Here is a 16657-nt window from a genome sequence, read left to right on the forward strand (position 1 = left end):
CACGGCCCTGAGACCCTGGCTTGAAAATGGCCGATTATCACTTCCGGGTCATGTGGCCGGATAACGGCTCTTCTCCGCTTTACTTTGTGTATTCTGCTGGCTCTGGCTCCACACTCCAGGCAGTGGCGGCGGGTGGTAGAGGCTTATGATTATTAATTAGTTTTGATAACTAATTAGTAATTAATTATCCACTGTTATGAGCAGGTTACAATGCCTTGCCCTTATTATGTCTATAATGCATTATAGACATATGGATGCATAGCATGTGTTAGCACATTTCTCGACATGGCGACGATGATTATGATGATTATGCAAAAAAATAACTGCGATCGGACGATTGTCGTCTTTGTCGGGGTGGAACTGGAACTGGAAACCTCACGTCGGTGTTGATTTTGTCGACTAAACAAAGGCGAAAAATGTTGACTGGATAAACACTGATGATGACTAAAACTAAGACTAGATATATTGACAATTTTCCCAACAAACAAAACTAGACTAAAATGTTAGGAAGGGACTAGTGGACAAGAGATCCAGTATAAGTAATTTTACAATTAGTTGCATGCTGAAAATAGACAATCTACAAGCTAACAGCTGCCAAAAACAACACTAAGAGCGTTAATTTAATGTTAACAAAAAAACGTCAAAAAAGTTAAAATATGGAGATGACTCAGATGAGAGGTTTCTGCCCCCCGACACAGCAACGTTATGGAATAATAATAATAATAACTGTGACGGGCCTGTGAGGATAGACGGCACCGTATAGTGAGGAGGAGGCCGGGGTCCACGCGGGCCGCGGCGCTCCATGGATCTGAGAAGTGTGCAAAGAACGGTTCCACACACAGTGACAACTCCCTCTCTCTCTCTCTCTCTCTCTCTCTCTCTCTGCTCAAACAGACTCATGGGAAACTTAAGCTACAGTGAGAACAAAAGAGCTTGATCCATGGGATGCCTTGGTTCCTGAGGCACATCACTCTTTTTTATCTCTATCTCCCTCTCTATCTCTCTATCCTCTCTATCTCCCTCTCTCCTCTCTCTATCTCCCTCTCCCTCTCTCTATCTCTATCTCTCTCTATCTCCCTCTCTCCTCTCTCTATCTCCCTCTCTCTATCTCCCTCTATCTCCTCTCTCTATCTCTCTCTATCTCCCTCTCTCCTCTCTCTATCATTCAGTTTTGTGCTGGGAAAAAGGAGGGTTGAGCAGAGCCATGTTAGCTGGGGCTCCCTCCCTTCCTCCCTCCCTCCCTCCCTCCCTCCCTCCCTCCCTCCCTCCCTCCCTCCCTCCCCAGTTTTTAATCAAACCCACAGTCTTGCTTTTTAGCGAGTATGGGAACACAGCCAGCCAAGGATTGATTTAGGGTGCCGGCGGGGAGATGTGGGTAAATAGAATCGTTTTTCACGCCCCCCCCGCCCCCCCTACCTCTAGCTCGTCGTTGACTGCTCAGACCTTATATATCCGAGGCAGAAGTTGCTGATTTCACTGAACTATCAGCTGTTCACGAGGGAGCTACCTCGTAATGAATGTGCACACGCCGGCTGTTTTGTTTTTTTCTTCTTCTTTTTCGGTCGAGGGTTTTGCAAAATGTCTGTGGCTTTTATAATGACAAGGACAGACTCCGTCTCACAGTCTTCTAGGATACCTCTGAACAACGTGTGAAGGTGCTTTGCTCGGGACTTTTTCCTAGACGGCACTGTTTACATTTTTTATGAAAGGGAGTAAATAATTTGGATGCGGGGAGAATAGAATTCACTTCCGAGATTCAATAGGCCCATGTCAGTGAGTATTTTGTTTTGTTTTATTGGGAAGGGACAATGCTCACAAATTAATATGAATTCAATGCCACGGTTTTGGCTCTTTTTTTTAATCTGCAGTCCCAGCTTGGGCTGAAAGTAAAAAGATGCTACCTGCTTATATCATATTCTTGCACCGTTCATATCATGGTGTCATTGCCATAATTTATGAATTAGGCTGCCAAAGCAGAGTGCTTTCAGAGGAGATGAACTGTGTGGTCTTTGTGAGAGCTGTGCATCTCAAAGTGGGATCTGGGGACCCTCGCGTGTGTGTGTGTGTGTGTGTGGGGGGGGGGGGGGGGGGGGGGGGGGGGGGGGGGGGGGAGGGGTACATGGGTTCAGGGGTCCCCAGCAAAATGAGTTAACAAAATATAGCATTAAAATAAATCTGTCTAATCTCTTTAACACTCCATTAAATCATAGCGCCCAGCGATTTATAGCAGCGGAGCACTTTTACCGACGGACCGGATGTTATCCCGGGTGTGTATGTATCAGCTAAATGTAGCCAAAACACGCTAGAGCCGATCGACAACAACGGGAGGTATGATTAAATCTATCGCGACTAGCGACGGGAACGCGGTGTGGAGCGCTGCGATCGGTTGTGATATCAATAATCTTCGTCTTTTGGATAAAACTTCGTCCTGGGCGCTGGGTGTTACTAATTGAAAGGACGGTGAACTTCGTCCTGGGCGATTGGGGTGTTAACACCTATATGAACATCGCCTATTACAAAACAGCCAACCCACGAGATCACAATGTGTTGCACACTTGGCCATGCGTCGATCTGTGAGCTTGCAGATCTGCCATGTTCAAAAGAATCTTAAAAGAGAATAATTCAATAAACTGGGAATCCTTTTGAGACATTTTTAACACAACAAGATGTGTATTTACTATTGATTGGGGATCCTTGCCATGTTTGGGTTTGAGAAGCGCTGTGTTAGATGAGATGTTAGAGGCCTCTGCGGGGGCACAGGGCTGGAGTCCCTACTGATGATTAGCCACACTCTGCCGTGCCGTCAGGCCCACAGGGCTGTCATCTGAGTCGGGGGAAAGTCCCCAACTTATTATTCCTATCCCGACCCGGGTTCTCCTTTGAATAAATCCCCCCTGAAATGTAACCCGAGACGCCGAGCCCTTGATGTCCAACACAATGCTGGAAAGATACTCATCTCCGTCTATGATGATGCCATATAGCCAGGACTCGCTGGGCTTTAGCACGCTGCACTGCTCGGACTGACTTCGAAGTTTGTTTTTTTGTTGTTGTCCCCCTCTCCTTCCAGGGTCCACCTACAGTGTCTTGTCCACGATGCCGTCGGACTCTGAAAGTAGCAGCTCTCTCAGCAGCTTAGGTGAGTCCCTAGTGTTCGTGGTTTACGTATGCGTTGTGGAAGAAGGTATGGATTACATTATCGGGGCGATCAAAGACGTGTGTGTTGTGCTATTGCTGTTTAAACTAAACGGGTATGGTTGCATGCCAGTGATCATATTTATGCTCCACTGTGACTCCAGGTTTAGCCTCTTGAGCACGTGCAAGTGATTACACAGATGTGAAAAGGATTTAGAAACCCACCCCCCTCTCGCACGCACGCACACACACACACACACACACACACACACACACACACACACACACACACACACACCTGTCCTTCTCTGGTGCAGGCCACTGCAAAAGTGAACAGGAATCTCAGTCCTTGGTTTGGTTCTGGTCCTGGTAATCTCTTTTATTTTATTTTCCTTTTTGTATTTTCTTTTGAAAAAAATACAATGTAATAAATGAAAAAAAAGTAATTGAAAACGCATGCATTAGAAGGGCCATATCAGTTGGAGTCGGTCTCGGGTCTTCTAAAGTAGATCTATTTCAGGCGTATAGGCCTATGTTGCGTTCACACGTGGCAGATGAAACGATGCTGCAGTCTACCATTCATTGTCAATGGAAGCCAGCGACGTGAAGCTGCGACGCAGCTGTGACGCGTGAAGCCGCCGCAAGATGATGCTGTATGATGCGTTTTTGCATCGTTTCATCTGCCCGTCTGAACGCACCATTGGCGTCGAACCTTTCTGAGTAGCCCCACCCCCCCACCCACCCCCACCCCCCCCTTCGCCATACCATCGGTGACATGCCGACACCCGCAGGTACCTCCGGTGGTCAAGCCTCGTCCCCGCCCCCCGGCTCCGCCCCCCACCAGGTGAGCGAGAAGATGGACACGCTGCTGTTCAACCTGCGGCAGGTGACCCGCGAGAGGGACGAGCTGCGCAAGAGGCTGGCCCTCTCCTCGCCCGGCACCACCTTCGACGACTGCAGGTCAGTGTCCGGGGGACCACCGGTGGTCCCCATTGTAGATGGTGGAGTTGGTAACCAAATGGACCCTTATAGATCTTTAACTCTTGAGAGTTTAAGTAATGTATGAAATAAAACCAAATGGACCCATACCCATTTGGTTTTATTTCATGCATTACTTAATTTCTCAAGATGTCTACACAATTAGAGAATGTAGAAGAAGAATTGTTATGTAACATGGAATTTTAGTCAAATATTCCAAGTTTTAGGTCTGAGAGGCTAAATCTCATCAGACGGTAGTCCATGGCTCAAATGCTGAATAAATAATGGTCGACTAGAACTATGATGATCTTTTTGTTTGTTGATATCAATACTTTTGTACTCGAGTACATTGAGGGCGCGTTCGGAAATAGCGTGAGCGCACTCTTAGTACCTATTAGTTTGCATTGCACAGTGCACTTTCCGAACGTGCCCTTAGAATTCCGAACTATTACCTGTACTACTATTACTTGTTACTACTTGGAACAGAGTATTTCTACACTGCAGCGTATACTCTTACTTAAAAAATAAAAAAAATAAAGATTTTTTTTTTTTTACTTTTCCCACTGTCCACCACTGGCTTTTTGCACGCGATCATAACTCAAAGCAGCTGGAGTGCGTACTTCACGCAACGTGAAAGTGCTCTGCAAGTAATGGTCGACTCCGTAACACAGCATGCAACTTTAATGACACACCACTTACAGTAACACACAGTGTTCGAACCTGCTACGCTTTTATCTCACTTACCCCAAGACTACCTCTTCAGAAGACAACACATACAAAACTATATATATATATATATATATATATATATATATATATATATATATATATATATATATAAGACTTTTCAAACACTAAACTAGCTAAAATAAATAATTATATACGATACAATGTCTCCAAGACTTGCCTTTTCAGAGATGTCGTATATATATTGTGAATGCATATTCTGTGATTTGTTTGCAGTTAAATACCTTAATTTATACTTCTGTAGAATGACTGTTTCGTTAGCCAGAATTAATGAAAGTATTTTGGTCTAAATGGTCTGTTACTCATTTTTCTTTTTAGTTATTTTTTTTACCTTGTAGGTGGTTGTGCTGTACTAATGAAGTAACTTGAAAATGAACCATAAATAAATTCGTGAAAAGATATCGTGTATCATGATACTGCTTGAAAACGTATTGGTGATATTATATTTTGTCCGTATGGCCCCACACCCACCCCTAGACCTCACTCCAAGGCGACTCCGGGCCACGACTACGAGCGTCTGAAGCTGCAGTGTATGAAGGCCATGGCGGACCTGCAGTGTCTGCAGAGCCAGCACAACGCCACGCTGAAGAGGTGCGAGGACGCCGTCAAGAAGGCCGACTTCTACCAGTGAGTCCAACCAACTGTGTTGATTTTGACAGCTTGTTTTGTAGATCGGCTATAGAGCGCCAAAGTCCTTCACGGAAGTTTTTTTTCTCTATGGAGAATAACGTGGGGATCATCTTAAAAACGTCTCATGCAAGAATTGTGGTCCAAAGATTCTGTCTGACTCTGCGATATTGTCGGGGAGGTTTGTTTCTAGCGAAATTTTAACTAATTCAGCAGTAGTAACATTAGCGTTTTCATTAGCGTCAGTTGATTCTTCATATTGATCTGTTTATTTGATCAAACACAGTTCTTATATGAGGCGATCTAAAATGCCCCTATGGGGATTATAATGCAACCTAAAAGTACATGAAACCTGTGGACTTGGCGGCCTCTACCCATATCGACGTCAGTCTTCGGTGCTCTATTTTCAGCATGCAACCAAGCATAAAATGACTTTAGAACTACACTTTAGAATCAACCCCCCCCCACCCCCAATGACCGCAACCCGCATCCACCAGTATTTACAGGCGACTTCATGGGTTTTAATATGCGGGCACGGTGACACTGGGCACAAGGAAAGGCGGCTGCCGAACCTCATCAATGTTTCAGCGGCTGATGCAGCATTTGTTTGGGTTGCATGTTTGTTCGCACAAATCATCATGCCTGCGGGGTCTTTTAAACCTGCTGCGTTTGCTGCCTTCCCCTCATGACACTGCATGTGTGTGTGCGTGTGTGCGTGTGTGTCATTTGTTGTGCATGCATCTCAAGAACCGTCCGACTTGGAATAGCTGAAGTATACACTGGGGTTCAAGACTTGAACATATCATTTTTGGTGTAAAATGGGCTTTTAACATACAATTTTGGGGGTCCTAAAATGGGGTTAAAGTTGAGGTCGTTGACGTGAACATGTGTGAGAACAGCTAACAGCTGGCCTGGCCTCGATGCAAACAGACTGAGGAGGGATTATTGCCGTGGTTAAGCCTTTCCCTCTGATTGTGTGCATCAACGCAAGCCTTTATTCATTTACTACTACTTTGCCTCCCATTTTTTATTGTTAATTGAATAATATATAATATATATATAATATATCCACACATCATTGAATTAACCTCTTAAGCCCTGTTTTGTACTTCGTCGCCCAACGGTGTCGTGCATAAATTGTTAAAATGGCAGATCTTGCAGCCATAATTTGTGGTGAGCGGAAGTCCTTTATGTAATGTACCGTGAATCACGACAAGCCTGTTAGTCTGCAGGAAACCAGTCAGAATAATAATAAGTAATCCACCTCTATACTGGATTTACAGTTATACAGGAAGTTATCAGTTAAGCCGTATTGACATCACATTTGTTTTACTAACGGTGCCACTGAAGAACGGTTTAGCCTGAGATTAGAGCCTCAGATAACAATTATTTTCATAATCTATTACCGGTAATCGGCCAATTATTTCGCAGTGGTTTCTCAATTATGTATTTGGTCGCGATGCCACATCTGAAAAGATGTTGTGCCATGCAGGTACCCCCATAATATAAGATATATATTTATATTACCCCCATAATATATATTTATAGTACCCCCCATAATATAAGAGGGAAGCTCTTATCATCATACTGTACATCATCGTCCGTGAACTCCACTGGCTCCCAGTCAAGTCCAGAATTGAATTTAAAATACTCACCATCACCTACAAAACCCTCAACAACCAGGCCCCCCTCTACCTCTCTGAACTCATCAACCGCCATGTCCCCTCCCGCACTGCCAACCAACTGGAACCCCACAAATCTAACAAACGGACATGGGGAGACCGGGCCTTTGCAGTGGCTGCCCCTTCTCTCTGGAACTCACTCCCAACTCACATCAGAGCTGCCCCCACCCTCGAAATGTTCAAAAGCACACTCAAAACCCACCTTTTCAAACTGGCTTTCCCTACATAACCCCCCCCCCACACACACACACACCCTTCTTGTTTGTCCCTCTTTTGATTTTGATATCTTGTTTTTAACCTTTTAAATATAGTTTTCTAATAAATATGCCTGTACTCTTTCTGTAAAGCGACTTTGGGTACCCAGAAAAGCGCTATATAAATCGTATATATATATTATTATCACTGTACTTTACTGTCCTCACTTTTTATCCTCAAATGCTCAGCCAATCAAATCATTGCTCTGGGGTGCTCAGCCAATAAACTCATTGCTATGCGGTACTCACACAAACACACAAATCTGGGCATAGTCGGGGGCCGGCGCCCCTCAAAACATTAGAATGGGTTTACGTTTTTAAACTGTTCCCTAGGACCCCTGGAACGAACCCCTGGGGGCCTCCGTCCGGACTCCGGACCCCACTTTGAGAACCGTTGGAGTAAGCCAGGCATTTGTCTCCAAACGAGATTAGATGGGTAGCTCTCTCTTTAGCCCATTCTGGCCGGGAACCCGTTTTGGTGTCAGCATCACGTTATGCTTTAGCTATTGAAAAATAGCAGATCTACAAGCTCATAGCGCGCCACCGAGTGGCGCGCTACGAGCTTGTAGGTCTGCTATTTTTGAAAAATCGAAGAACGACTGACATTTTTAGAATCTGATCTCAGGTCAGAATGGGTTCATCAGACCAGTGTGTGTCCAGTGGAAACCTCGTATGAATCTGATCTCAGGTCAGAATGGGTTAGTAACACCCCTCCCCCCCCCCCCCCCCCCACCCAAACAACAACAACAACAACAACACATATACTGTATAGCTTACAACCAGCTGAACTTGTCTGCGTCTCCATTGTCCAGGCATGGGGGATTCCCCCGTTCGCTCACTGAGCTGTAAATGATTCCTGGCTTTCAATCCAGGTGGTTAAACACTACAGTCAGGCATACCTTCTGTTCCTCTAACCCAGTGGTGTGCAAAGTCCGGCCCGCGGGACCGCCAGCAGATTGGACCTTCCGTTCCAGAGATAATGGCCAAAACATCTTCATAACGGCCATTAAAATCGCCTGTTGCGGGACCAAATCTATATATATATATATATATATATATATATATATAGTTACGTATATATTCGTACCCCCCGTAACCTCCATATATGAAGCGGGCGAGCCTCAAATTAACTTTCAACATTGGTCCTGTTGCTATGCAACGCCTCCATCACCACCAGCTATGGGGTCTTTACAACCACCCTCCATTTACCTCGGTTAAAAGCAGCAATTTTTAAAGTCCCACACAGGTGATATTTTTTTTTAACAGCCACTGTCTCTGCCCCCCCCCCCCGCCCCACCCACCCAGCACCCTCCACAGTCGCCAGGCAAGCGAGCATGCGGGGCTGAAGGAGGAGCTGGAGGCCGTTAGGCAGGACAACATGCAGCTGGCGAGGGAGCACAGCCACGCCCAGCAGGCCTGCGACGAGCTGAGGAGACTGCACGACGACGACCAGAGAGAGGTGGCCGACATGAGGATGCTGCAGCAGCAGGTGAGCTAAACTAGCCCATTCAGGACGGGGAAACACGTTTGGTGTCTTAAGCGTTACGTTATACTGAGGCGCAAATCTTTGAATGTGTATTCTTTCAGAGGCTAGCGAACGTTTTTAACTCGAATCTTTGCTTCTGGTGAGGTCCCTGGAACTACATATTTTCAGATGGGGGTCCGTGGCCAAAAAAGGTTGAGCACCACTGATATAGAAACACATTATTCTGATGGAGCCTTGGTTTCCGACTCGCCCCAGTACTGTCCCTGTCCCTAACCCCAGGGTCTTCTAGGATGAGAGAGTTGCGACAACTCCGCTCACCTCATGGGGCCAGTGCAATGGTGGCTATGGGGAGCCTATTTGTGACAAAGCCCTGGACCGGAAGTTGACGGAATGCACTGGACCTTTTAAAAAATGTCTTCTTAAAATTGCTAAATGCAACGCACAAGTCGTACTTAGTAATATAATAAGGATAATTGAGCAGTTGAGATGAAGAACCATATACTGTAAGTCCATAATGTATAAATTATAGATAAGGGTAAAAAAAAATGCTTTATTAGTCTTAGTCGGATTTAACCGTCACACCCCTGACGGCGTGGCGTGTGTGTGTGTGTGTGTGTGTGTGTGTGTGTGTGTGTGTGTGTGTGTGTGTGTGTGTGTGTGTGCTGCAGGTGATGCGCGAGGGCTCGTCGGACGCGCTCAGCGGCCTGTACGACGCGGCCGTGGACAAGCTGGAGGCGCTGAAGAGGGACTACGAGGCGCTGAGGAAGCGCTACGGCGAGAAGACGGCGGCGCACAACGCGGAGCTGAGCCGCGCCGAGCACGCCGACGAGGAGAGCCGTCGGCTGCAGGCGCAGATGGACATGCTGCTGCAGCAGAGAGACGCCGCCATGCACCTCCAGCAGCAGTACTCCTCTTCTGTCAGGAGGTGAGGCACGCACACACCCACACACACACACACACACACACACACACGCACACACACACACACACACACACACACACACACACACACACAGGGTGTTGTAAGCACACTTAAAGGACCACTTCACCACTTTTCAACCTATCTTCATATAATAGGTCCTCAATAATAATCATGAAAAAATAGTGCAATTGTTTTCTACTCGGTCTGTGTCTCATAGTATTTTAAAAAAAGAAATCTGGAAGACTGTTTCTAAACTGCCCACAGCCGTCCTATGAGACACACTGAGTAGAAAAAAATCGTGCCATTTTTTTCATTATTATTAGTGAGGACCTATTATATGAAGATAGGTTGAAAAGTGGTCCTTTAAGCGTCAAGAAACGCCTAGACCAGAGCGACCGTCATTTCCATCCACCAGCTGTTAAAAAACCTGCAAGAGACGCCTTGACTAGGCGCTTTCTTGATGTTTTGTGCACGCACGCACGCACGCGTGGTACTGGCTTCATGTCTCCTTTGACGTTTCCTGGTCTGTGGATCACCTCTGTCCTCATCAAGAGTGTACACTCCTTGTTGGAGGAGCTGCCGTCAGATGGAGTGTAGCCTCGGAAACCCAGACGTTCTTATGGAGTGTTGAGCTGCAGTGTCCTCCAGCTGGGTCAGGTTCAGGTTAATTTGCTCAATGCTCATCATAGGGACTTTTTCCCACATAATCAACCCATTTAGGACGGGAAGTCGGGAACCCCTTTTTGGTGTTTTAAGCATTATAAAAGGTTGAGCACCACTGACATAGAAACATAGGTTTTTCAGAAAACCTCGCACCGTGTTTTGAGCTAGTGGATCTGCTACTTTTCATGCTATTGTGTGACACTGTAGTATGATCAAGTAGTAGTGTGTTAATTATACATTTTTAACGGCATTAAACAGACTGCAGTAACACGCCAAATTGCCTTTCCGGGTTAGACCTCCCACCCATGCCAGTGAAATCAATGCTTTTGTACACCACAGTGCCACCCCATGGTCACATACAGTAAATCATTAGACAATTTTCACCCATTTGGCTCTTACAACATACTGGTGGAAAGTAACTAAGTACATTTACTTAAGTACTGTACGTAAGTAACCTTTTGAGGTATTTGTCCAATTTCCAATACTTTTACTTCTACACTTGTAGATGTTTTAAAAAAAACACGCAACCACTTCAGCCCTATATACATTTCAGACATTTGAAAATAGCCGATCTTGTAGATCTGCTATTTTCAAAATATTATTACGGTATACATTTTGAAAACTTGAAATGGGACGTTCTGCGCAATGAGTACTTTTACCTTTTGGTGCTTCAAGTACATTTTGATGCCAATACTTTTAACTTGAGTGAATTTTGAATTCCGAACCTTTAGGCCTACCTAGTATTTCTACATTGCAGATATTTTTACTCTTTTGTCCAACCACTGTGTCATCCGTCACTTAAGGCTCATACATAGTCTGGATTTTCGGTGGTGAGGTGACCACCGAACTACAACATGACGTCACGAGCCGCGGTGAAGAGCAAACCACCGCCACCGCTCCAGCCCTTCTCTCTGTTTTTACTCACCACCGCTCAACGTTATTTCAGCTCCGGTGGTCAGCTCACCACCGGAGCGGTGGTCACCTCACCACCGAAAATCCAGACTATGAATAGGCCTTCAGGATCAGGGATCTGCACACATTAGAAATCAAAGGGGGCTTCAGCCCCTGCCCTTTTACTCGTCTGTAAAACAACTGCCCTTTCCAGACCACGAATGCAGCATTTTACTATGGTGTAACGTGAACAGTATTTTGCGCTGAACATATATTTGCGCTGAATGTTACCACCAGGTTACGCCACATCTCCACTAGCTAAAGAGTGCTGAGTTGCGCCAGAAAATAGCTGATCTACAAGCTCTCAACTCGTCGCAGCATGACGCGCTGTGAGCTTGTAGATCAGCTATATTCGCTATTTAGTTTTTTGTCCAAAAAAAAGTGCCCTCTTAACGTGGATTTCAGCTAACACTCTCTCCCCGTCCGTCCATCCGTCCGTCCGTCCGTGGCTCAGGATGGACTCCACGCAGCTGGAGCTGTCCAAGGCGGCGGCGCAGAACGCGGAGCTGCAGCGCGAGACGGAGCGGCTGCAGTCGGAGGCCACGCGCCTCAAGACGCAGCAGCTCAAGGCGGCCAAGGACTGCGACAAGTACAAGGAGGAGCGCGACTCGGTGTTCAACGAGTACCGGCTCATCATGAGCGAGCGCGACCAGGTCATCAAGGAGGTGGACAAGCTGCAGACGGGCCTGGAGGCGGCCGAGGCCCGGCTGAAGAACACCTCGTCGGAGAGGCGCGTGGCCAGCGAGGAGCTGGAGGCTCTGCGGCAGGTCGGTCTACTTTAACCCATTCTGACCTGAGATCAGATTCATATACAAGGTTTCCACTGGACACACGCTGGTCTGATGAACCCATTCTGACCTGAGATCAGATTCTAAAAAAATGTCAGTCGTTCTTCGATTTTTCAAAAATAGCAGACCTACAAGCTCTATGAGCTTGTAGATCTGCTATTTTTCAATAGCTAAAGCATAACATGATGCTAACACCAAAACGAGTTCCCGTTCAGAATGGGTTAATATAACCCCTTTTGGTGTTTTTTTAAAGCATTATGTTATACTTTAGCTATTGAAAAAAATAGCAGATCTACAAGGTCATATGAACTCGTAGGTCTGCTATTTTTGAAAAATCGTGAAAATGTGCCTCAAATCTTTGAATATATATTATTACAGACAGTGAGTGAACATTTTAACTCAAATCTTTCCTTCTGGGGAGGTCCCTGGAACAACATATTTTCAGATGGGGGGGTGGAGGCATATTACATATAATCTTTGGGGTCCTTGACATGAAATATTGAGCACAACTGATTACAGAAACATAAGGTTTTTCAGAAAACTGTCGGTTTCTAAACTGCCCACAGCCCTCCTATGAGACACAGACTGAGTAGGAAAAAATCGTGCCATTTTATCATGATTATTAGTGAGGACCTATTATATGAAGATAGGTTGAAAAGTGGTGAAGTGGTCCTTTAAGTTGAACCCATTTAGACCTGAGAACTGATTCTGTAAAAAATGTCCTGATAAACCTCATGTTTCTATTGTCAGTGCTTCTCAAGCTATTTCATGTCAAGGACCCCCCCCAAAATAATATGTAGTTGCCTTGGGCCCCCGACCTACATCTCAAAATATTAAGGACCCCCACAAGCAAAGATTTGAGTTAAAAATGTTTGCTGTGAAAGAATATATATTCAAATATTTGCACACATTTTCAAGATTTTTCTGAAATGGCAGATCTACAAGCTCGTATGAGCTTGTAGATCTGCTATTTCTCAACAGTTAAACGTTTAAAATAATGGTTAAAAGCTATAAGACGACAGTTACATCACACACACACACGGAGTCACATCACAGTTTAAAGTAAATAAAAAAAGTGGTTGGAACTAGTTTTGTGCATAGTTCCTATCATGTTATTTTTCCAAGAAAACAAAAAAGGGAAGAAGAGAGAGAGAGGGGGGGGGGGGGGGAGTAAGGATATCAAGGCAGGAAAGGAAAGTACGGTAGAAAGCTGAGTGCTTTTACCACAAAAAGTACAAAAAGATATGTTTCACAAACGGCACAGCCGTAGGGTCTCTCTTAGGTTATATTCACAGTACAAGTAAGGGCTTTCAGATATTTACTAGCTTGCTTCACAAACGGCACAACCGTAGGCCTTCTGTTAGCTTATTTACAGCCTGTATAGCCTGTAGCACTGACATAGAAACCCATGTTTTTGTTAGGATTTATTTATTTTTCTCAGTTCTTAACGGGTTGTTTTAATCTGGTTGAACATTAACCCCCAAAAAACAAACAGGAGCTGGGCTCTGCGCTGGTGGACCGCGACCGGGCCATCTGCGAGAAGAACGAGCTGCTGGAGAAGTACGTGCACGAGGTGCGCGACAAGGCGGAGGCCCAGAAGGAGCTGAGCCAGGCCACCAAGGACCTGGAGATGGTCCGCGAGGAGAGGGACGTGGCGCGCACCGAGAGGACCGAGGCCATCATCCAGAGGGACCAGCTGCTGCGGGAGTACTACCAGGCCAGACAGGTTGGCGCTCGCTGTTGTTAGATTTTTAGTTTTAGTCACATTTAAGTCACCTGGAATGTGTTGGGGTTAGTCTAGTTTTAGTCGACTAAAATGTCATGAGATTTTGTCGACTAAATCTACAGTATTTTGGCAGGCCTTGATGCAGTCGCAATGACTGATTTTACACTTTAGCTTCTGAATAGCAGATCTACAAGCTCACAACGCGTAAATGACTTAGCTTAGTTTTAATTTAGTTTCCATTTAGTTTTCGAACACACTCAGAGTTACAGATGTGTTATGTTCATTCAGGGCTATTTTCACTTGTCTAGAGACTGTAGGCCTCAAATCACAGCTAAAAAGCTTTCTGTTTGCTGCTGACATTTATTGATATACAAAAAAAAGGATACTCAGCATTCTTTCCTAACTTGTTTATTTTGCTGTCTTAATGTTTTATGTAAAGCACTTTAAATTGCCTTGTTGAAATGTGCAAATAAACGTTCCTTGTTGTACACAACAGCAACAACAAATAGTTAATCGCAATTATTTGTATGACACTTAATAGTCACGGTAAAATGGCTGGCTGGCTGGCTGGCTGGCAGGCCTGCAGGCAGGCAGGCAGGCTGTCTGGCCGGCAGGCAGGCTGTCTGTCTGGCCGGCAGGCAGGCAGGCAGGCCAGCAGGCAGGGAGGCAGGCAGGCAGGCTGTCTGGCACGCAGGCAGGCAGGCTGTCTGGCAGGCAGGCAGGCACGCAGACAGGCAGACAGGCAGACTGACTGACTGACTTACTGACTACAAAGGCAGGGGATTGATTAATTTCCTCCTCTGAGCAGTTAATCCGTTCATCCCGTCTCAAACAGGGTAATGGGAGGGTTCCTCTCATCACAGCTGCTGGCTTTTCATCAGCCCTTTAGTTTCATCATATTCACCAGCAGCACGTACAGTATTGTTTGTTTGTTTGTTTTATTTTCACTTACAAGAATATTAAAAAAGTGATACACAGAGTCAATGAGAATGCCTAAATCCCCTCCAGGGGCTTGAGAAGTGGCATTCTCCAGGAATATTCTCTACATTCATAGGATAAATGTACCGGTAATCAATGTTGAATATACAGATTTTTAACCCTTACGGGTCCATTTGGTTTCATTTCACGATCTCAAGAGTTAAATTATTGTTAAACATCTGCATTACTTAATTTACAAGAAGTCACATCATTAAGCTAGAGAATGTAATTTTATTGTTATTTTTGATCAACATTTGCCTGTTATCTCTCCTATGGGATCACATCAATACAGCATGGAAATGTGGACAGAACAATAACAAAATGTAATAGGTTTTGGATCTGAGAGGCTAAATCTCATCAAATGGTGGTCCGTGGCTCAAATGCAGAATAAGAAATGGACCTTGATATGAAAAAGGTTGAAAACCACTGCATTAGAGCGAGGACATCTGTTTCCATCAGCAGGGGGAAGTAATGGTCTGTCCAATCTGGCCCGATTGGACAGTATCCCTGCATTAGGAAATTAACAACGTTAAGCAGCTAACTGGCCTGTTCTAACTGTGAGACAGGGAGTGAGGCACAATAAAAAACGGTCGAAGAATGCTTGTATGTCCTAATTCTTAAACGGTTCCTTTTTTTTGTTATAAGATTATATATAAAAAATTGAAAAAATGTGAACCTGTAGTTTGGCTATTATCTCTTGCGACTCTTATGACGAAGTAGAGCGTTGATTTACGAAAAGAAAAAAATATACAAGTCTAAATATGGAGATACGAGGATTCTTGTTTCTCGACGGCAAACGAAATGTGCTTGAGATAATCAAACCTGCCCGCATTAGAACGGCAAACCTAATGGAATTGATTTAGCCCTGTGCATTACGCCTGTGCATTACTCACCACGCCTGCAGTACGACTCGCTTAATCACCGTGGACCAACCGTTTTTGAGCTTGTAGAGACCTATAATAATAATGTAACAATATATATATTTTTTTAAATATTTCAAAAAATATACGCACGCACAATATTATTGTGCGTGCGTGCGTTCGTGCGTGTGCTTCACTTTATGTGGCTATGATGTTTCCCTGGAAAAAATAAATAATAGTAATGAAACAATATATATATATTTTTGAAATAATATTTAAAAAAATATATGCACGCACGCACAATATTATTGTGCGTGCGTTCGTGCGTGCGTGCGTGCGTGCGTGCGTGCGTGCGTGCGTGCGTGCGTGTGTGTGTGCGTGCGTGCGTGCGTGCGTGTGTGTGTGCGTGCGTGCGTGCGTGCGTGCGTGCGTGTGTGCGTGCGCTCCACTTTATGTGTTGATGTTTCCCTGGAAAAGAATCTTTAGAGATGCTGGTGACTAAAGACTATGACTAGCCACACCATCAAGATGTGCTGTCATGATGATACACGCTGCCTGCTTTCTCCTCCACGCTATGGTGCTACAGAAACAAGACTCGGCCACTCTGGACATGGAGCGCGCCAACAAGGAGATGGAGACGCTGAGGAAGCAGTACGAGGCCATCTCCCAGGAGCTGAAGGAGGCGTCGCAGGAGGCCGAGGTGGCCAAGTGCCGACGGGACTGGGCCTTCCAGGAGAGGGACAAGATCGTGGCCGAGAGGGAGAGCATACGGTAATATAAGGCCTCGTTCAGAGGCTTGGCGTGTCGGTGGGGCACGAAAAAAGAGCTAGTGGTTTTCGCGGGTGTTATCCGATGATTTCATC

At 45.3% G+C, this 16657-nt stretch overlaps 1 protein-coding gene across 4 annotated transcripts in view; it reads left to right on the forward strand.

Annotated features, from left to right (window-relative positions):
- LOC308332613 (disks large homolog 5-like) overlaps nt 1–16657 on the forward strand; it is a 47172-nt gene that overhangs the window by 2622 nt on the left and 27893 nt on the right. For 3 of the 4 annotated variants that reach the window (XR_013965728.1, XM_080788589.1, XM_080788591.1), the window contains exons 2-9: nt 3068–3136; nt 3924–4092; nt 5335–5484; nt 8726–8909; nt 9575–9831; nt 11897–12209; nt 13726–13956; nt 16381–16565. Coding sequence is in view for 3 of the 4 variants with exons in the window: in XM_080788589.1 (XP_080644715.1) it covers nt 3068–3136; nt 3924–4092; nt 5335–5484; nt 8726–8909; nt 9575–9831; nt 11897–12209; nt 13726–13956; nt 16381–16565 (1558 nt within the window). In the remaining variant the exon portion in view is untranslated. The remainder of the gene's footprint in view (nt 1–3067; nt 3137–3923; nt 4093–5334; nt 5485–8725; nt 8910–9574; nt 9832–11896; nt 12210–13725; nt 13957–16380; nt 16566–16657) is intronic. The other variant, XM_080788590.1, reaches the window with a different exon arrangement.

Source organism: Protomyctophum bolini, assembly GCF_963924005.1.
Source record: "Protomyctophum bolini genome assembly, chromosome: 18".
Lineage (NCBI taxonomy): Eukaryota > Metazoa > Chordata > Actinopteri > Myctophiformes > Myctophidae > Protomyctophum > Protomyctophum bolini.